The sequence below is a fragment of the Athene cunicularia genome, assembly GCF_003259725.1.
Source record: "Athene cunicularia isolate RWA chromosome 5 unlocalized genomic scaffold, athCun1 chr5_part1, whole genome shotgun sequence".
In the NCBI taxonomy this organism is placed as follows: Eukaryota; Metazoa; Chordata; class Aves; order Strigiformes; family Strigidae; genus Athene; species Athene cunicularia.
Window position 1 is genome coordinate 43,618,539 of NW_020799101.1, and position 21,737 is coordinate 43,640,275.

Genomic DNA, 21,737 nt, shown 5'->3' on the forward strand with positions numbered 1-21,737 from the left:
ATGCCTATTTTTTTACTAAATTTATGAACTTTTACTAAATCTTTTCCTGTAAGTGTGATATAATGGATGGTAAAAATATGAATTGGCTTCATGAATTAAAAAGTATCATCCATACCTACAGTGCATATTCTATGGGAAATTCTTCTGAAGGATCCCTTTACACTGGTGTTATGCAACACAGTAATGAAATACTAACATACAGAGATATCTGTGAAGACAGATTTTTCCAAATTACTAAAAATTAATTGAAAATATACCTGACCTTAACAAACATTCCTTATTTGAATAACTGTGTCTCAGAGAGTTACTGCTGAATTTTGACTAGTTTTGTTAGGCTCACTGGTGTTAATGTAACCTCTGGCAATTTATGACTTAATCATGCAATTGTCATGTTTCTAGGACTTTGTCACAAATATACTGAAATGATTTTTAGTGCATGCAAAAGTGTTCTAACCTTAGGGATTTTTAACTGTTCTTAAAATAAGACTCACCTTTGCACTGAACTGATCTTTTTTAACCATTAGGTTTCCTTGGTCATCAACAGTTATATGTGTTTAATTTGCTTACATTTTAAAAAGTTTTCTTTTTTGGCTGGTGAACACTAAACAGATAATTAGCCATCTTTGGCAGTAAACACTGCAGACAATGTCAATATTCTTTTGGAGGAAATGAACACACTAGAAATCTTACCTGAAATGTTCGGTGTTTCAAAAATGTAATGCTTTATGTTATGTTGTCATGTATTATAATTTATTTCAGTATATGAAAGTACCTTTGAATTATCAGTTATGTAGACACATTTGTGTAATTTGTAAAAATGCTTAAAAAATGTTTAGTGGCTTTTTAACTGGAATGCAAGTCTCATCTAAAACATCTGTATATTCCACTTAGCATTTAAAGTAGTACAAATTTTTACCTGTATGTAAATCACATGCTTGCATAGTGCTTGACAATTTTCCTTGATCTATTTAATTTGCTACTTCATAGTTCTTCCAGACAGGAATTGTCTGTCTTTCTGTCCTTTCTCCTCTTCTGTCAGTAGAGTAGCTAAATCAGTGGTTCTAATGATGTCTGAAATGCTGAGATTTACTGCAGTAAAATGTATTCAAAAGAGCAGAAGGGCTGTATAGTGTATTTTTAAGAATTTCTTATGTCTTTAAATATTTCTTTGTTTATTTTTTAAACAGGTAACTGAGTTTTAAGCATTTTAGATAACAAGTCTGTCCAAATAAGCCTTAGCACACAGTAGTGGTGTAGTTGTATATGAAAAGGTATGAATATATAAACAGGAACACTTTTTATATTTTATTAACTATCAGCTACTAAGAATTCAAGGACTTTCAACTTTATTCTGCTGGAGTGGATTGTTAGATACAGTTGGTACATAACTCTATTCTAAAACTATTATTTTTATTAATTTTTTTTATGCTATTTTGAAAAAGTAGAGCAAGGATTAGGTAGTCTTGAAGTTGCAGCTTAGCTGATATGTTTGGGATCTTACTTGCAGATGGTAAATCTTATTAATAAAGTAAACTACTTGACTCATCCTAGTATGTATTTTAAAACAGGTGAGGCTAATGATAAGGATGTTCAGGTGGTGGAACTTCCCATTGTTGACAGCTTACACCCACGACCACCTTATTTACCATTGGCTATTCCCGAAGACCTGGCCGATAGACTAATTCGTGTACATGGGGATCCTGCAGTGTGGTGGGTCTCGCAGTTTGTGAAATACTTGATTCGTCCACAGCCTTGGTTAGAAAAAGAAATAGAGGAAGCCACAAGGAAACTTGGTTTCAAACATCCAGTGATCGGGTGGGTATTTAGTTTTCTTTTTAACTGTCTGTGTATATAGTGATTCCTGTTCAGAACAAATTGTTTTATGATGGATATCCAAGAGGCTCAAGCATTTTGCGGGGTGAGAGGGTGCTTTCTAGATAAAGCTATTTTTTTTTAACTGTGCACAACATAAATTGATTAGAAGTACTTCCTCAGCATACTTGCCTACCTGTAGCTGGACAGATACCCAAAAGGCAGCTCAACAGAAAGGTTTTTTGTATGTCCTTCCATATCTAGTAATATAATACGGAATTTCATTCATGTAGCTGCCTTACAGCTTGTGTTCCAGACACTTTTCTGTCTGGGTCTTCTTTTCAAATGCTGATAGCCTTTACAGTTGAGGAAAAAAGTCTAAGCCTACATTTTACATGCCACAATCCACAACTAATTTTATTGTTGGCTGCACCTGAATATAGTATGTGCCTTTCCCTTCCCTGCTGATGTTTTCACTATTGTTGCTTCTTAGCAGTATGAATTGGAAAGGTCTGTATGGGGAGATACAGGGAGAAGGAAGGAAAGTACCTATGGGCAGTAATGAGCAGCTTGTGGAAGAAAGGTTTTACTGTCATGTAACGTGAAAAATTCTGCTGCTGCTGTACTTGAGTCTGCAAATACTGCTTCCTTTGCCAGAATTTTCCTTCAACCCTTAATCTTTCTTTTTGTAGGAGTACACAGTAGGTCTGTCCAAATATTAGTTGGCTTTTGACCATTAAGTTGGAAGGCCGCTTCACCACGGGTGGATCTTTGTTAGGTTTCAAGCAGATGGAGAAGATGCATTTTTAATTACCTTCAATCAAACCCTACATTGTAGTTAGTGTCCCAATATATCCATGATGCAAATATTCCTGTTTTGTTTTTGAACTGTATTGATCAAGCATTGTCTAACTACACCAGCTAACATATCATTCTGCACAAAAAGAATACCTTGTATGCTATAATTAAATCTCCTTCATTCTTTTCTTCCAGTTATCCTTTGCCTCCTTGCAAGATTATTATATTGCTTTGAAGAAGACTGACAGATAATACTGTCAGTGTGTCTTGATGGACATGAATGAGTTTTAATCCTTTCTTGTTTTACGTAGGGATTCTATTTAATATGAATTCTAAAATCACAGGCATGAAATTTAAAGTTTAAATTTCAGTTACTAAAGCATGTATTGTATTTATAAATTGAATTCTTAGTTTCTGCCTTTTTCCAGTGTTCACGTCCGAAGGACAGACAAAGTAGGAACAGAGGCAGCATTTCATCCCATTGAAGAATATATGGTACATGTTGAAGAGCGGTTTGAACTTCTTGCTCGCAGAATGCATGTTGATAAAAAAAGAGTGTATTTGGCTACAGATGACCCTTCATTGTTGCAAGAGGCAAAATCCAAGTAAGATGAATTATATTTATATTACAGTTTGTTCCTTCTGGTTAGCTTCTCAATTTCTGACTATTTTGTGTAGAAATCTTAGTGTATTTTTTTTTCTTACCATTTCTACAGTTAAGATGGCATTTTAGCTTCCAGTGGTTTTGATTTTTCTCTCAGACATTCTCTTTCTTTGAGTGATTTCTTTTTTTCCCCAAGAATGCTTTTCAAAGCTTAATGTTAAAAATCTAGATACCTGCGACTATTCAAAACCAAAGCAATGCTGTAAAAGGGAAGTGAAAATATAAATATAAACACACCAAGCTTCTTACAGAATATCTATATTAAAAATAAATTATTCAGAAATATTGTAAAAACTAGTTAATGTATTAAGAAGTTTCACCTGTCCGAACAATACCTTTCTGTGAATAGTAGCCAGAGAAATTTTTACAAGTTGGTTGAAAAGCCTCTGATGACTCTCTCAGAAAGATTTTTGTATTGAAAGCTTAGAAGACTTTCACCCTACATGTTGAATAATTTTAAAGTTTGTCCTTAAATATATGTGGGATTCCCGATCGGTAACATTGTCACTGTCCCTTTTTTGCTCTTTGTCTTCTTCTAGCTCTCCACAACACGGGTGTAACAACCTACCCTAGCTGTAGGATATCTCAGCCTGTCATAGAAAATATAACTGTGTTCAAACCTTGAAATGCACAGTATGCATTCATTTACTCCTAACATGGCCTGTATTTTCCTGTAAATCTCATTAAGTTGCATCTTTTGCAAGGTGTCACTGAGATGGCAAAACCTTCTGTTTAGTAAAAGCAAGCAGATGCATATGGAAGAATAATGTTCCAAGTTTAACTGTATCTTTCTTGGGTTGTGGTGTTTATGGTATATAAACAATTTCACAAATGCTTATCAGTATGACTATGGAAACTTGGATAAGTATTTCAGATGCACTGAATTTAAGTGTATTCATTACCGAGTAAAAGTTAGCATCTTTTCCATTTGAGTCCTATTTAATTAGCTGTCTACTGAATAGCACCTATTTCTGTTTCCAAAATTTTATCTCCCTTGAGCTGAGCAGAGAATATGTATTTTTTTCATTTAAGCAAGGAAATTAATACTTTTCAAAATCAAGGTAAATCAAAAGCAGCAATTTTTTGAAGTATTTATTCTTGGTAGACATGCAAGGAAAAATACATAAGATAACATACTGCATTACAAATTTTTTTTGGCATATACAAGCTAAGCAGAAAATGTTATTTTGCAGTAGAGGAATTTTCTACAGCTTTGCAAACCTGTGTGTTTCAATTGTGCTATTTCTATTTTTCTTTCATATCTATAAAGGGCTGCTGTTTAAAATTATGGAGTTTTGGAAAAACTAAACAAGCATACACAACTCCAGATGATGGCAATCTAATCCTTCCTTTTTTGTATATATATATATATATATATAGACAAGAACAGTAGCAGAAACAATTATGATAACATAACATTTAAAGTGCAAATCTGAACAATGAAAAGACAGGTAATACAAAATTGAGGTTACAATATTTAATTCATTACATTGTCCTAAATAACTTTAAGTACTGTTTGTAACATAACAGAATTCAATACTGCTGTAAGAGTCTTAGTTACGCATTTCTTCTTTGTGTTCAACTTTCAATCCTTAGCACTGTATACTTAGGTTTGTGAATAAGGAGATGCACTACCTATGTAAACATATTGTCCCAAGTTTTCAACAGCAACAAAATCCAATAGCAGAATTATGACTTGCTCAGTAAACCGATACCAAATTTTATTAAGCATTGCTGTTTCTGTGGCAGTGCAAGGTTGTGATGATACAGCTCATTAGTACAGCATTCGTTTTGTATGTTTTCTTAATAAAAGCCATAGAATCTGTAAGTAGTGGAATTTTTGTGTGGCTGCTGAGTTTTCAGGTCATAGTTTACACCTAAATATAATTTCCTAAGTTGCTTGCACCCTATTGTTGCTTGCAATTCAGTAGAGGGCATTTTAAACTTCCCTGTGATTTCATAGAAGGCAGGACACATCGTGATGCTTCAGCATTTAAGGGCATCTGAAGGCAGGTTAAGGTCAGATTTGGGGAGCAAAGAACCTTTTGTTCCTTTTCCTGTGAAGAAAGTTCCAAATTAGCTTACATGTCTGACAGAAGAGTTCTAGTCATACTGAACTACCAAGCTTTGGTAGAAACAGCTGTCACATTGTACTGTGGTAGGTTCTGTTGCATTCATTATTGGGTGCAGTAATATCAGTAAGTACTAGATAGAAGATAATCTCTTTATATGAGTGATTGGCTGTCAAACAGCGTTGGCCATTATTTCTGTGAGTAGAAGTATTTCAGACTATTCCTAGTCATGAAAACAGAAATGTTTTGACTGTAGTTTCAGAAACTTCCCTTGCAGTCAGATGTCTATCAATTGCAATTACAGTACTATAGTGGAGTCAGTACTATCAGTTTGTAGAGTGGCTTTGTTTGTTTAGTTTTCCAAAAGAAAAAAAAAAAAAAGCAATATATTTTCAGAATTATCATGATACAAGAACAAAATGATTAGAGAGGAGCATGGTTGAGAGTTCAACAGCTGTAACGATTATGGGATTAAAGCACTTGACAACTTTTTGTAAACAGAGGTCGTGGTATTTGTCTTAGGTAAGTGATATGTTAGGGATGGTGTAAATTGCTTGTTATTGGCCAGATTTAGTAGTTTTCAAATACAAACTTCTGCATTTCTACTATATTTTTCCATTCTATAATGTTATTTACAGCATCTTCTCTTTTTAAGGTAGATTATTCAAAATAATGCAGTTGAACACACACATAAATTCTTAAGAAACCATATTTAATACATTTTTGGTTTATATATGAATCTATTTAGGCCTCTTTCTCATGTATATGAGCATTAAAATCCAATGAATTGCGTTCTTCCTGTCAGGATTTTTACGCATAAAGTCATCTGTATTTTGCTTTTGCCTTTTTTTTTTTTCTCTTTTTTCCTTCAGTAGTTTGCCTCTCTCATGAGGTTTGGAGGCTTTTTTCAGCACTTATGAAACTGCTTCTTCCACCCTCTTTCACTGTTTATTTGCTTCCACATAGCAGGTGAATGTCTTTTCTTCCTGTGTACTATCTGTACTTTAGCTGTTTCAATCCTTCCTGCCCCTGTTACGTAGAATTCAGTGCTTCAAAGTTCTTGAGTCTGAATAGCTCATATATTTTCCAATTCTTTTTAGAGCAAGACCTGAACAAACACATTACTTCTTAACTCCATCAGTTTACACACATGCTCACACTCTTCTTTCATTGGGAAGAAAACTTGGATTGCCTGTTCTGGACACCTCCCCAGTCCTAGCGAATTGAGAACAGGAGCTTGGAACTTGCCCTGGTTTGCACCCTTTGCACAGGGTAGTGATAAGCTATACTGACACAACTAGTTGATCACCTTCTGAAACCAGTTGGAATTTGAGATGGTCTCAAAACTGTGATTTGTTTCTGTCCTTATCTGAGGCTGGTAGGTGCAGGAAGGAAAGACTTTAAAACTATCTCTTCCCCACCTTCTTCTGATTTCTTCTTTTCCCCTTTTTCTAAGGAAAAAAAAAATCCTTCCTGGCCTGTATATAGCTTTCAAGAATCTATTGGGTAGCTTTAGAAGAATTAGGTATTATTTTTAGATATGTGGAAGAGATATACTACATTTATGTAGTCCTATACAAAGCAAACAGTATTATGCCACTTTCCATTCTTCGGCTTTGTCTTCAAAGTCTGGTCCTTTCCTGTTATAGAGAAGAGATTGTGTAGGTAATTTCTTTGGTAAGCTAGGAGGGATCCTACAAAATACCGTATTTAGGTGATTCTGTCAGTAAGAATATGACATATTATTATTTATTATTCCTTTGCCATGCATTCAGGAATCCTAGTAATAGGATCATGCCCAAGTTCTGCTTTAAAAAAAAAAAAAATCCTCAAAAGCTTACAATGTAAGTATTACATTAATCATAATATAAATACAGACGTAAAAGGGAATAGAAGGAAGCATGATCTAACTATAGAGCTTTAGAAGTTTCATGTCCTTTATTCTTTGTGGTCATTGTGGTAAGAATAGCTTTAAATAGAATCTAAAGCGCACTCAGGAGAGGGAAGGAGAATTAAACCTCACCTGATGCAGGAAGCTGGTGGGTCATGTATGGCTAAGCTTGAGAGGTGTATAGGCTTGGCCTTTTACTGAATTTTTCTTTATGCTCTGCTTTCAGCCTGTGTTGGAGACAGGATGGTGTACTAGAAGATTCTTTGGTCACACTGAGTATGGCTGCTATTATGCTCACATTTTGGGGTCTTTTAAAAGCAACCTCTTTTCCCAAGCATGAATACAGCATTGTGTGTGCAGGACAGCATAAAAGTGCTTATTTGAAAACTTTAACATGTGAGTTGATAAATGATTCTGAAACTGTTAGTTAGGTAAATTTGGATCAATTTTACCAAACTGAATTGAAGACCAGATTTAAAAGCATCTCAAAAACTGCTTCCAGAATAAAGGGAGGAAGGAGAAAATTTTAAATATATGCATAAGAAGATGTGTAAATACTTCCGGGTTTCAGTTGGTTTGGGTTTTGGTTTGTTCGTTGATTTGGTTTTTTTTTGTTGAGAGATCCAATAATACAGTTCTTGTGGTGTGCTTCAACTGTTAAGTTATTAAACTGATCTTCTCCTAGTAGAAAATCAGATTCTTCAAGAAAGCTTCTTTTGTCTCTACTCGGCATGTGGATTCTGATTTTTGAAGTCTGAAAAAAGTGATTAATTTTAGCAATATTCCTGATGCCAAGAACTTGCTAAGGGGTGTGCAAAATCATTACTATGTTCACTGTCCATTGAAATGACATCTCCTGTTAAACTTTCTTCATGTTGCTCCCCTCAGAGCTGTGTGACTGAAATAAGACTGATTCCTGTCTCTGTTCTTCAGCTAGTTTTTACAGTGTAGTATGGAGTACTTTTAGGAAAGTACTAAAATGATTCACACAATGGAAAGAGAAATAGACTGTGTCACAAATACTGTGTTTTCATCTGTTGTATTTTGAGAGCTGGGTAAATACTGACAAAAAAATGTCAGTACAGACAAAAAATTAGACATGAGAAGATAAAAAATAAATTATCATTGTGATAGAGTTCATCTTGAAAAAACTATTTCTTGATCCATATGCTCCTATAATTTCTCAGAAGACATCAGTTATTCCAAATAAATATTTCTACCTTCTCCTACTTTTTTCAATTTGTTTTGTTTTGTCTCTTTTTTAATGCAGCATGAAGTTCCCCTGACATTCATCATCAGATGCACCCTTTAAAGTTCTCATAGTACCTCTGGGAAATTTATCATACATACGTTACTTTTTGTTAGAGCAGGTGTTTCTCTTGGGAACATAAAATTCTATTAAAATTTCTATGAAGGTAAACTAAAATTCTTCCTCAAATATGGAAATTTTGTATATGGCTTTTTGGTTTGCTCTTGAGATAAATTTCCTGATTTGGTAGTCACGGCTAGTGAATGTTAGATGGAAAAGCCTTTTATATTAGCCCATTTCACTTTTGAAAACAGTTTTTGCATAGTTTTAACATTAAAATGGAATAAATTAAGCATATTCTTCTGAGAGGTTGTCATAACCATGTCTACCATGTGTTCAGAGTCTATGCACACACTGCATTGCTGTATACAAGTGGTGCTAACTTCAGGAACTTCTGAAAAACTTGTGAATATAACCTTATTTTGAACAATGTTCAGCACAGGATTCTGAGACTTTGAAGCATTTAGGTACAGTTCTAAGTTATTGTTGCTCCAGCATTAAAGTCTGCTCCATATTCTCATTTGCTTTCTTAAACAGTATAATTTAGTTCTTACAAATGAAATATTTGCAGCCTTGCTATCTTATGTAATATATTGTTTTATAATTGTTATGAAGTTGTAAATTTTAGAAATAGATTTTATTTAAGTTATTTTATAGTTAGCCCTGTAGCTGAAATTTTGTAGTTTGCAGGTTAGTCACATGAGTTGCAGTTCATTATTGAAATATAGTTCTTGTATAACAGCAATATAATTCTCATCTTTGTTATATCTTTGTTATTTTTGGTGTTTTGTGTTATTTTTGGTGGGAGCTGACTGAAAATTTCATTAATTTATGGTACTTTAAACAGTTTATTTCAGATTTCAGTTCCCCAGTAAAGGGTTACAAATATTTTGGGGAAGACCATTCTTTTTTGACATTTTTTAAAAGGGTGGGTTTTTTCTTCTAAAGTCATTGTTATGTGTTAAAAACTTTTATTTTTAAGGTAATATAAACCAAGGGTTTTATATTTCAAATAAAAATGTTTTGACTTAAAGTATTACTGGTTTGTTTATGATATGTCAAGTGGTATATTGACATGAAATTTTACACTTCTTTTATTTCCTTTTGACCAGTAAATAGAAAAATTTTTTCTCTATGTGGCCTTAACTGTGAAAGACTCTTATTTTTTTGGTTAGTTTAGATTTGTTTATTTAATATGTCCCTTTTACAGGTGACTGCTTTTGTTGCAGTGTCATAATCGGTGTCAAGTAGAGAGTATGGTAATAAAATTTAGTGTTAAAAAAAAATGTAGTAAAGACACAATCCCATATTCTATCTAGGAGTAGAGAAAGTGATTTATTTCAGCTAAACTCAGTAACATTAGCAGCATGTGGCATATACTTACTCATATTCTTTCACTTCTACAATGTCATATCCCAGACAGACTTACAGTGTATTTTTATTCAATTTTCTTCTTTTCTGGGTAAAGAGTGGGTATGTTTGGAGGCAGCAGTAATGTGCTAGTGTGTTCAGCAAAATTGTAATTCATTCCCTGTAAAGCTAAGACTCAAAACAAATTAACAACCTTATCTTGCAGCAAAGATGATGCTTCTTTTAAAAAAAAAAAAAAAAAAAAAAAAAAAAGGCAGCAAGACTTTGCTGTTAACAATGTATTGTATTTTCACAGGTATCCAAATTATGAATTTATCAGTGATAACTCCATATCCTGGTCAGCAGGACTTCATAACCGATACACTGAAAATTCCCTAAGAGGTGTTATTCTGGATATTCACTTTTTGTCTCAAGCAGACTTCCTGGTCTGTACATTTTCATCCCAGGTAAACTGCAATACAAATACAATATGGAGTATATGTACCAATTCTAAACCGTATTTTTCTTCATGCTCCTATAATCTTATTCTCAGTGCGCTCTCATGAAAATTTCAGGGAAGAATTAGAGTCTCGGTATGCTGTGTGAACTTTTAGAGCAATGTAAGCACTGGTTGATTACTTTTCTTCAGTTGAAGTTACTGGTTTAATTAAGACGTTTGAAATAAGCAAGAAATAAACATGTTTAAAGAGTTCCTTGTTTTGCATAAAGTTAATGTATAACTTGTATCTATCCATTTCTATGCAGCTTAGTTAAGGCATTTAAAATAAGTAAAAATAATCTTAAACACGTTTAACACTGCTTAATTTTGCATAAAGTTAATATATAACTTGTGTCCATCCATTTCTACACATCATTGCACTCTACTACAGTTCAAGTGTCTGCTGTTGCCTTAGTTGAATGCCTTAGGGAATGGAACAGAATGAAGAAAGCAGACATCCAATTTCTCTTCAGTCTAACAGTCCAGCAGCAATGTGATAGATGTGAATTCTGACCACTGTAATCAGTAGAAATTTGTTGTTGCAGATACTTATTATACTAGAAGCTTCCTTTGTTGAGTGGTCTGATGAAGCAAGTTGGAGTCCATTACAAAACTTGAACCATACAGTTGTCATTTTTGTAATTTTCTTTATTACATTGTATTGTATATTAATTTCATTTATCATGAAAAGCTCTTTTAAGATTAAAAAAGATCAGAAAGCAATATTTTATAACTGATATGCTAATCCACCTAATGCAAGTATGGCAAAATATGATTGAAATCAGAGTGAATGTTTTTTACCTACTGTTGTCATATATGCTGTTACATGACACTCCCGGTTAGGAAAGCATTCCACTATGGATGGCAACAGGTTATGATCACACACCATTGTACTGTCACATGGAAGTGGACACAAAACTGAAAGTTAAAATTCACTTCAAAAAGAAATGTTTTCCACAGCCACAAATGTAAATTGTTTTCTGCATTAGTGAGAATTAGATAGGTAACAGGCATAATATTAATATCAATTTCTTATAAGAAAAATAATTCTTAATACCATTATCATGACAAGAAGACGGCAAAACCAGAAAAAGTATAGAAAAACCTCTTATCCCTCAGTCATACTTGTGTATACATTTTTTTTTCACTGTTCACCAAACTCTGTGAAGAAAATGACATTTTATAGCATATTTAGAAGGTTATTAATATTAATATACTTCAGAGCACTATATGAATAAGCTCCAGAGTAAAAATCCTCACTAAAAAAAGCTTGTGAGGAGCCATCCACTTTTATAATTATGTTTTATTCAGCTGTATGTCCACTGAATGCATATCACAGTGAAAGGTGGTTATCAGCTAAGACCTAGAGCTGTATATCTTAAATGTCACATGTGCATTGGTGGAGAGACAGTTCATATTCTGAATTCATATTGTGTTGGGTAAAAAATAAGCAATCTATAACATTTTCTGCTATTACTATATTCAGATAGCTGTGTTTAAAAGTGGAAAATGTTTGCTTTAAATAAAGCACTGGGTATAAACAGAGAAGAAATGTTTAAATATAGATACAGATGGCTTGGACAGAATATATTGTAATTGAATTTAAAGCGTTGGGGTAATTTCAAAAGAATAATATTTGTTAAAATACATTGACATAGTTACAGTGATACAGGTTGATGGGGACCTCTGGAGATCATCTGGTACAACCCTTGTGAGGGTACCATTGAGGTACATGGTGAGCTCCACTTTCATTTTGCATCTCCCTGCATTTGACAGTAGACAAGTTTGCAGGATGACATACTTGCTTTTCCAGAGTTGCAGAAAATTCTACTAAAGTCTAGGAAGTCCTGTATTAGGCTGTTACTCACAATAGCTGGGACTATGGTCCAACTATCTACTCTAATTTATTCTGGGCAATTTCTTGTTCTTAAACTCCTCAAAAATCATTTAGCACCAGTTTTGCTGGTCATGCAACAATGTGGAACTCTGCAATGTTTTCATATATTGGGCTTTTCTAAGGTCTGTTGCAAGTTTTCCTGCTGTTCAGAAAGTTTTCTCTTTTATGAGTTTAAAATTGTATCCTCTGATCTCTACATTTGAACTACCATTCCTGTCCTTTCATCAATGAAATAAACAGTTTGGTAATCACTTTGGCATTGAAGGTAAGCAAAATGAGACTGTTAGTGATCATCTTTTGTCCAAACTGTATGAAGAGAAAGTAAGTATAAGAATGTAGTCTACTTTATTTCCACTGTGATTTTGGACTTTCACAGTAATCAATTGTATGCTGATTTTTTCCATTTTCTTTTCCTTGCCAAAAAAAAGTCAAAGCTTCACTATAGAGGTGTTAAGAGAAAATTACAGTATATGTGAATAGAATCAGGTGCTTTAGGAAGTCTTCTATGTTAATTCTTATTTATGTTATCAAAACTAAATTAATACTGATATAAGCCAAAGAACAGATACTTCATTAAAATATTGTTGTTAATGAAATTAAGCCCATCAATTGATGTGGAGTGAAGGGAAACAACCTACCTTGTCACTGTATTTCATCAACACTGCCTTAACTGAGATGCATAGAAAATCCACATGGTAGGTAGCTACACAAATTGTAACACAGTAGCAGAATTAATATTGCACATTAAAACAAAGAGCTTTTTTCTCTTCAGTCTTCATTTGGATGAAATTGTAGCTCCCACTGCCTGACATATTTTGCTTCATTATCTCATTTCCTTCCAGGACTTATTAGTCTTTGTAATTTGCATTGTACATGTAAGTGTACAGGCTGCAAAACAAGTGAATCTATGAACAAAAAATGGGAGGCTGGCTTTAACTATAATTCTGCATGTGTATTCTTTGCCTGCTGTTCTGAACAGCTTATAGTTTAGTTACCCGCTACAAAGGAAACAGTTGCTGAGAGATGTATGTTTTATGTCAGGTATGCAGGACACTTATACTCACCAAAAAGCACTTCTACTGAAGAGATTTAATATCTTTTACAGAGTGTGTGCGTGTATCCTCCTGGGGCGCCCACACATGCAGAGAACAAAACATCAAAACCAGTCACCGAAGCTATAAAATAAATGACCTCTTACCAATGTATGGGTAATCAAATTTGTTTCTGTAGTATGGGGTATAACAGGTACTTCAAAATAATTAACTTCAGCCTGATCTTCTTAAAGCTACTTCTGAAAAGTTCATTCAAAGATCAGATGGAGAGGGATAAAAGGAAATCTATTACATTTTTAAAGCAAATGCCTCTTTCAAAGAAGCTAGGAATGTACAAATATGTTTAGTCTGACTGATCAAAGTTCTATTCTCTGTATCTTCAGAGGGAGGAAAGAAAAGTAAAATCAAGTTTTACTATAGTTACATAGACTGAAAATTATGAAAAAGCTGAAATGCTGCTTCATATTGAAGAAGTCTGCTGTGTTGTTAGTTTATGAAGCTTTATAAAGCTTACAGAAAATCAGAGAAAGTTACAGCTGTGTGGATCAGAATTCAGAAATGTCACAGTGGCCAGATTGGACACCTGACAGAGAAGAGCTTTCTAGCTCATTGTTGAAAAGAGCTTTATTTAATACAGTGGCAGCCTCTTGTGTTTCTGGAAACTCTGGGAGATCCAACAAAATTCTGATATGGGGACCTGTTTTCAGCCTGAAGAAAATGCCCTGGGTAGCATGTGACATTTCAAAATGCATCTTCCTCCTCACCAACATCATTATTGTCTGCTGAAATTGTTTCATTTAGTTGTCTTCCAAGTTACCAACAGTTATCATTCTATCACTGTTCTAATATTAACAGCATTTTAAAGTCTTGGACTTCTGGAACTGCTTGATTGTGAAAATTGGAACTTCAGGAAAGTAAATGTAAAGCTTTGTTATTGCAGAATAAATTTTGAAAGTGTAAGTTCTAAAGTTACAAAGGAAAATAAAATACAGTTTTTGTTAGTAGAAAGGGGAAACAAATTTGCTTTTACATTTGAGTGGCTACACATTATTAATTTTAAAAAGCAGGATGACTAGTGTTCATACAGATGTTTTTAATTTTTACTGAAAAGGGAGCTCTTCTAACTATTTATCCATTTATTTACCAAATCTGATCACCAGAGTACCAATTAAAATGCTGCGAAATTGTATGCTTCTTGTTAGTAAATATACAGGGTTTTTTGGTTTTGTTTCGTTTGTTGGGGTTTTTTTTTGACCTGGATATTCCAAAACTTGATCCTCCTATGAAAGTTAATTTTTATGCATTGGTTGCTGACTTCTGTGGTGTACTGCAGGCGCACACAATATTTATGACTTCTCTTCTGTTTTTATTTCTAAGGTTTGTCGAGTTGCCTATGAAATTATGCAGACATTGCATCCAGATGCTTCAGCATATTTCCATTCTTTGGATGATATCTACTATTTTGGGGGACAGAACGCCCACAATCAGATTGCTATTTATGCTCATCATCCACGAACTGCTGATGAAATTCCTATGGAACCTGGAGATATAATTGGAGTAGCTGGAAACCACTGGGATGGTTATTCAAAAGGCATCAATAGAAAATTAGGAAGAACAGGCCTGTACCCGTCCTATAAAGTTAAGGAGAAAATTGAGACAGTCAAGTATCCTACATACCCAGAGGCTGACAAGTAGATTAAAAGGAAGACAGTCGGCAGGAATTCTCAATTTTGATTGGTTCGAACCAGTCAACACACTAACAGTTTATATGGGATTTGAATTTGCATTTTAACATGCAGTTAAAATCAAAGCCTTTAAGCGATGAAACTGGATAAGAAGCTGAGAACGAATGGATGGGCTATTATCTGAACTTACTCTTAAACATTTTTTTGTTATATGCACTCTCACACATGCACACACAAAACCACATGCAACAAGAAAACTGTTGTTTTATACTCTTAGTCTCTTTTCAGGATTTGTCCCAGTCATTAGTCTTATGTGAGCTTTGGGCTCTTTTCTCTGCCATTAATTGACAATAATGTTCAGACTTATCACTGCCGCATTGTGTAATTTGAGTGACATGAACATATTTTGTATGTGCAAAATTGAAAACATGGTGCCTATATTTGAAAAATTTGTGACCTTTTTAGAAGAGCCATGCCTATTTCACAATGGGCAAGAGTCAATCTTCAACTGGTGTTACCGTGACCACTGAACTCGCTTCAGACAACAGATTAAGATTTCAGACTAGATTTCTTTACAAGTTTATTTTTAGCATTCCATTGATTACATCTCATCATTAATAAAATAAAGGATACATCCAACAATAAAATAGTCACTGTCTGTTAGGAACTTCTGTGAAACAGTGCCACGAACAGAGTCTTTAGTATTGATAATGTTTCTGGACGTTGCCTTTGATTGAAAAAACAAAAAACAACCCAAAGAAACCATAAAACCCACAAAGGAAAATTAGCTGGTATTTAATTGAATTTTTACACACTCGTCGTGTAGTACAACAACTGCTTAGTGACACAGTATTGCTCAGTTCTGTGGACAGTGGGTTTCAGCAGGATTACTTCAGTGGCTCAGTTTCTTACATTTACTCTCTAGCACTGTTCTTTTACCTTCTGTGTTTCTCTTCCAAAAATAATTTTTTTAGGGTATTATAGATGGCCATTTATAATTTTGGCATTGAATGTCATTACTTTTAAGTAAAATACTTCAGATTATCCCATGTATGGAACCTGTCAATCTGGAGTACTCTAAAAAAAAAATCTAACAATTTACCCCAAAACCGTTAGGTTCCAAGAAGATATAAACAAGGATGAATTTTTATGCATGACATAAAACTGTTAGTAATTCTTAGTGTTTTGAAATTTGTTGCTAGTCTGCTCTCTATTAAGAGAAGAGATAATTTACAAACCAATTTTACAAACAAATTTGTAGATTTGGGGGGTTGTGTGTGTATATATATATATTTTAAAAATATACAAGAAATCAAGAGATTATTTCCACATAGAATATTAATGGCATTATACAGGTTCTAGTGCAGTCCAATCTGGAATACTGGAAGTGCAGAAAATGTTTACTGTTCAGACTCTGAGAAAATGCCACGTGACTAAAGATAAAAAAGAATGGCTGTTTGACCTTAACAAAGTAAAAGTTAAAAGGATATTTAATTCTATTTATGTATAGACCAAGGACAGTGTTGACATAGCGAATGGATGCACTTGACCATGAATAAATTTTAGGCTGAATAGTAAGAGGCAATCTCTGGTGGTGTGAAGTTCAGCAACAGTCTTCCAATTGAAATAGTGGTGAGTAAGATGGAACTTGTTTGGTATGTAAAGGAATTACCTAAGGAAGGAACTGTCTCTCTGACATTACTTGCAGGACTGATCCTGTAGATCCCTTTCAGTTATGTTTCTCAACTAAAAAAATATTCTGTGTCTTGAAAAAGAATAACAAAATCCAAGTTGGAAGCTGCTGTAAAAAAATTAAAAATTACTGTTAGTAGTGTTAAATAGACACATCAGTAAAAATGAGCATAGATACTAAATGGGATTTAAAGATGGATTGATGGATAAAGGCAAATGAATAAGAGTGGCCAAGATATGCTAAAGATGATGAATTTTTGTGACTAAATGTGGCTAGAGTTAATTGGTAATCTGTATTTTGGAACTACTAAGGAAGCTGTTCAATGTTAGTTTCCTGTCTAAGTGATTCTGATAAATTTTCAACTAACTTAGCCAAATGTGTGATATTTCAGAGGCACAAATGTAAGCTAAATTATAACCTTTTCTTACTTAAATTTGAATTGTACATATAAAGCTATTGCTACTTTCCTTTTCCTTGGAAAGAAAAAAAAATCCAAACCCACAAACATTTCTTCCTCAGCAATTAGATCAATGTGTTTTATCTTTGGGAAAACTAATTTAATTATTTCTTCGCAAGTACTACATTATCTATTTGATATTTATAGATTTTGAAAGTATTTTTGAAGCTCTTTACTTACAGCTTCATTTAACGAGAGTGATGCAGAAATAATATTAATAAATGAATTAACATATGAAAATTCCTCCATAGTCAGATGACTCAATTGAAAATATCACTAAAGAAGATAAATAACAGAGCATCTAAGATGGCAAGAGCAGATCTGATGTAGTAGTGAGAGAACTGGAATCACTGATGTTATAAAAGACATAAGTATATAATGTGACAATTTCTCAGCAGACTATGTCTGACAAAATACTGGCAAGGTACATGTGCCTCCTTAGATATTCCAAGTACCTAATGAATATTTAGCTCATCATCTTTGAGAAAATGATTATGAAATGGTAAGAAATTATAAAATTATTGTTAAGAAATGTACTAATGTAGATGCTATGACTTTATTCCCCTGGGCCTTATAATCCTCTAGTGCTTATAATGCAGTACTTCTCAGAGGAAGAAACCTAGCAATAGACTGCTTACTAGATACATCCGTTTCTAGAGATTTGTTTCCTTTAAGAATACCAGTTAGTTACATCTTGGAATCCTGGGGCCTTTGGACATTAAAACTGAATTTGTTTTATATTAAACAAAATGAATATTAGAGACTCTATTCTCCGTTACAGTGGAGTCCAGTTAGTATGGAAGGATCCATGGGTAAATGAAAATGAGACTCCCCTCCCCCTGATTTTTATAGTAGCTCATGGAAAAGTGAAACAACAGGAAATAAAAATTTTGTCTTAAATACCTGAAAGCAAGCTGAATCTTTTGAAGGTTGTGAACTCCTTAGGATACTAGCCAGAATGCTTGCAAGCAAGCAAGTGTACATCTTGATTCTTCCATTTGCCTTGTAGCTCTGCAACAATCCAGTCATGTAATTTTTGCCTCGTACCAAACCACCGTGTCTGACATCCGTAAAGACAACCTTCATGCTCTCTTAAACAAGCTAATGTCTAATTAAATTTTTCCTCTTTAAGAAGCATTTGTGCGTGTGTATGTGCGCGCGTGTTGTGTTCACAAAAAAGAATATGAATTAGTACTCTGCTATTTTACATTATCGTTGGCACATTCTCTGTAATAACTTATTTGCCAGATAAATGTAGTCTCTGGAAACTGAATATTCTACTTGCTTGCCAGCTGGGGTAAGAAATTTATTGAGTAGTTCAGTTAACTGGTCTTCTGTGACGCTGGTATGCCTGGAGACTGGGGTCATCATCAACAGTTTGCTGCTACCACTGCAATTACACCAGCCTGACATCTTTCCTTGATTTTCAGTCCAGCCTACAATCAGGTGCATGGGATTCCCAACCCTCCTCTACCAACATCCTCTCCCTGTGAACTGCAGAGTGTTATGGATTCATTCATGAAGGATGTTTTATTTCAAAAATTTAAAATATTTACCTTCAGAGAAGTCTTTTGTCTACCCCTTCTAGCACTGAATTTTAAGGAAACTTGCAATTACTAGAGAGTTTTCTCTCCTTCACCAATTTTTCAGAAAACAGAACTGATGATACCTTTCTTATGGAGAGATATTCACAGTGTGAAAGTTTCATCCATGAGAGGTTTTATGTTTCTTTGGTATGCAATTATAGAACAAGGATCTTGTTTTCTGAGCTAGGAACATGAAAGAATATAAAATAGAAAATTTTCATTACAAATTCTTGAAAAGAGAAGGGAGATTTTCCTTCATGCCAGTGGAGTATCACCTACCATTTGGAACTTTTTCAAAACAGTGAACTGAAATTTTGTTTTTCCATGTCATAAGTTTCTTTGCAATGTAATCTCGCAAATATCTGAAGAATCAAGGTAAAAATCTGCTTAATTTGGGTGGTGGGAAGGAGAAAGTCTAATGAGAAGACATAATATTGTACTCTGAATTTTAAGTTGCTATATCAGTTTATAAAGCCATGAATAAACCTTTCAATTCTGTGTTAAGGACCTCTGCCAGCAAAAAAATCTTTCTGCTCTGTCAGAAATACTTAACATTTGCAACCCCTCTTTTGATTTTGCCTAATACCAGTCCCAGTCATGTATAAACATGATTCTGATCATTAGTTGTTACTCTATTACAGTTTCATTCATATTTGGGTGAGTTGGGAGCAGGCTGTCAAAGGGCACAAGCTTTGTTTGATTTTTCTTACTGTGTTGAATTAAAACGGTGTTTAAAACTCACAGAAATTCCATTTCCCTAAGGCACCACTAGAATTCTAATTGTGGTCTACAGACTTTTTTCAGGGTCCCCTCTATGTACCTGCAAGCTTATTGGGAGCAAGACTGAAGCAAAGGAAGTGATGCATAAATATCAACTGCAATCAGGTTGGGTTAGGCTTCACTGTGTCTTGTTCATTTCTAAAAAGCATGAAATGTGGCACTGCATGGTACAAATAAGAGGGTAGTATAAAATTTCTAATCCTACAAAAAAAAATCTTTTTGCCTGCATCACTGGTTGCATTCACTGTGTAAAAGATTATTTCAGAATCACAGTACACAATTCAGAGTTCTTCCATCATTACTGCAGGCATCTGAGAATCCATTTCCACTGCTGTGTTTGCTGGTATTCACCCCTTTTGGTACCAGGTACAAATACCCAACAATGCTGATGGTGTTTCAGTGAAACCTCCTTTATTTTGTATGCTTGTTTCCTTTGGCTCAACTTGTCAGCAGAATCCTATTGCCACTGCAATTCAAGCAATCTGGATTAATGCAAAGGCTTGCCAATTGTTTGCACCAAAATGTCTTTACTGTTGCTCAGCATTAACTTCACGCTCTTAGGCTGACTCTTAAGGAGACACTGTTGAGGGAAGGAGCTGTCTCTACTGGACTATGCTGTACATGTTATAAAACTGCTGACACATACATGTACGGGCTTTATGTTCAATTTTGCATGATTTTTCCACTTGTGGTAGACTGAAGATTTCAGTTTTATTTTAGTCTGTGAAGAGTTTTCTTGAGCACGGTGAGACAAAGTCCCAACTATCCTACCTTCAAGAAGTATATTGGACCTCAACCCATTTCCTCTAATTGTCTTAAAGACACTCTCCAGTCACACCATTTCAATAGAGTCATCTAGATGGATGTTTCCTGAAGACTACATCATTTTTATACTCTTCCATTAGCACCACTGCCTACTTGCATCTGAGCCTGAACTACCATGGTTGTATGAACCTTCTTCAAACCTTCCTACTTAGTGTATTTTGGTTTCCTTACCTAGAGGCTAGTGGTCATTACTTGACCAGGAATCCAAGGGACAGCAAGTGTCCATATTTGAGCTTTCATAATAACATGTTGAATTATATTTCTTGTGGGTTTTTTGTTTGTTTTTTTTCTTTTTTTCTTTTTACAAAGTGCATTTTTAGATTTTCCCAAACCAGTATGGTCAGGGATTCAAAGAGAAAACACCATAATCAGATGTGTCTAAAAAGAGTTTAGGAGGCTTACAAGGCATAGGAATTCCCTGTCTAATAAGACTTACAGCTTACGTTGCGGCAAGTTTCTTGACCAGGTGCAAGGTGTATTCTCATAGCATTCCCTATCTAGTTTTGTCTAGCAGTTATTATACACTAAAGCCTGCAGTTTATTACACAAGCAGTAGGGACACAATCTGAATGCAGTCTTTATACAGGACCATAAGAGATAGGTCATTTTCTTCAGTCTTAGAATCCTTTATTTTAGCTTAGTTTTAGTATTCGTGCTGTCTGTCTTTGCCAAGATTTTTTTATATAGTACAGCAGCACAATTCTCAACCATTCAACTACAAGTAGAGCCACAAGAATATTACATCTCTGCTGTAAGAATCCACTGAATGTAGACCTTGCCATCCAGTTTGGCTGTCTACATAAGATGTCTTTTAAAAAAGCTGAGTATGTTTGCTGATATCTTTCCAAACAGTAGCAACCTGTAAGAATGGAAGGAGACCAAAACCCAGAACATCCTGCTTCCTTCTTCGTGAATGAGAAGGAATTGGGCATCTGTTATGTCCAACCAAGACGCTGGAAAGCAATTGACTGGTTGATGGAAGTAGTCTGCTTCACTACTTCAGCTTATTGCTGGAGAATGAACTGGAATGACTTTATATATAATTTTAAATCTCTGGTTACTTTGTAACATCTATAAAATTTTATTTGTTTTCACTTAAGAATAAAACTGTTATACACAATGAATAAGTTGAGATTTGTGGGATTAAACTGACAGTGTTTCTTCTTGCATCGGAGTTCATTGTGCACTAACATTTCTTAAAATGATTTTTTGGTTATGATTAAGCTTAAATTATTAATCAAAGATAGACAAATCTTATTAGACTGGCTTGACCATTTTTTCAACCTGTGCATCATTGGAGACTATAGAGAGGCTAGCACTAATCAAACTTTGCATTACAGATTTAGGATTGATGAATTCATTTGCTT

The 21,737-nt window shown here is 34.3% G+C and overlaps 1 protein-coding gene across 2 annotated transcripts in view; it reads left to right on the plus strand.

Annotated features, from left to right (window-relative positions):
* FUT8 (fucosyltransferase 8) overlaps positions 1 to 16,107 on the plus strand; it is a 128,604-nt gene extending 112,497 nt beyond the window's left edge. For both annotated transcript variants that reach the window (XM_026849469.1, XM_026849468.1), the window contains 4 exons: positions 1,569 to 1,815; positions 3,039 to 3,215; positions 10,213 to 10,363; positions 14,722 to 16,107. In XM_026849469.1, coding sequence (XP_026705270.1) covers positions 1,569 to 1,815; positions 3,039 to 3,215; positions 10,213 to 10,363; positions 14,722 to 15,039 — 893 coding nt within the window. In that variant the 3' untranslated portion in view covers positions 15,040 to 16,107. The remainder of the gene's footprint in view (positions 1 to 1,568; positions 1,816 to 3,038; positions 3,216 to 10,212; positions 10,364 to 14,721) is intronic.
* Positions 16,108 to 21,737: the final 5,630 nt, after the last annotated feature.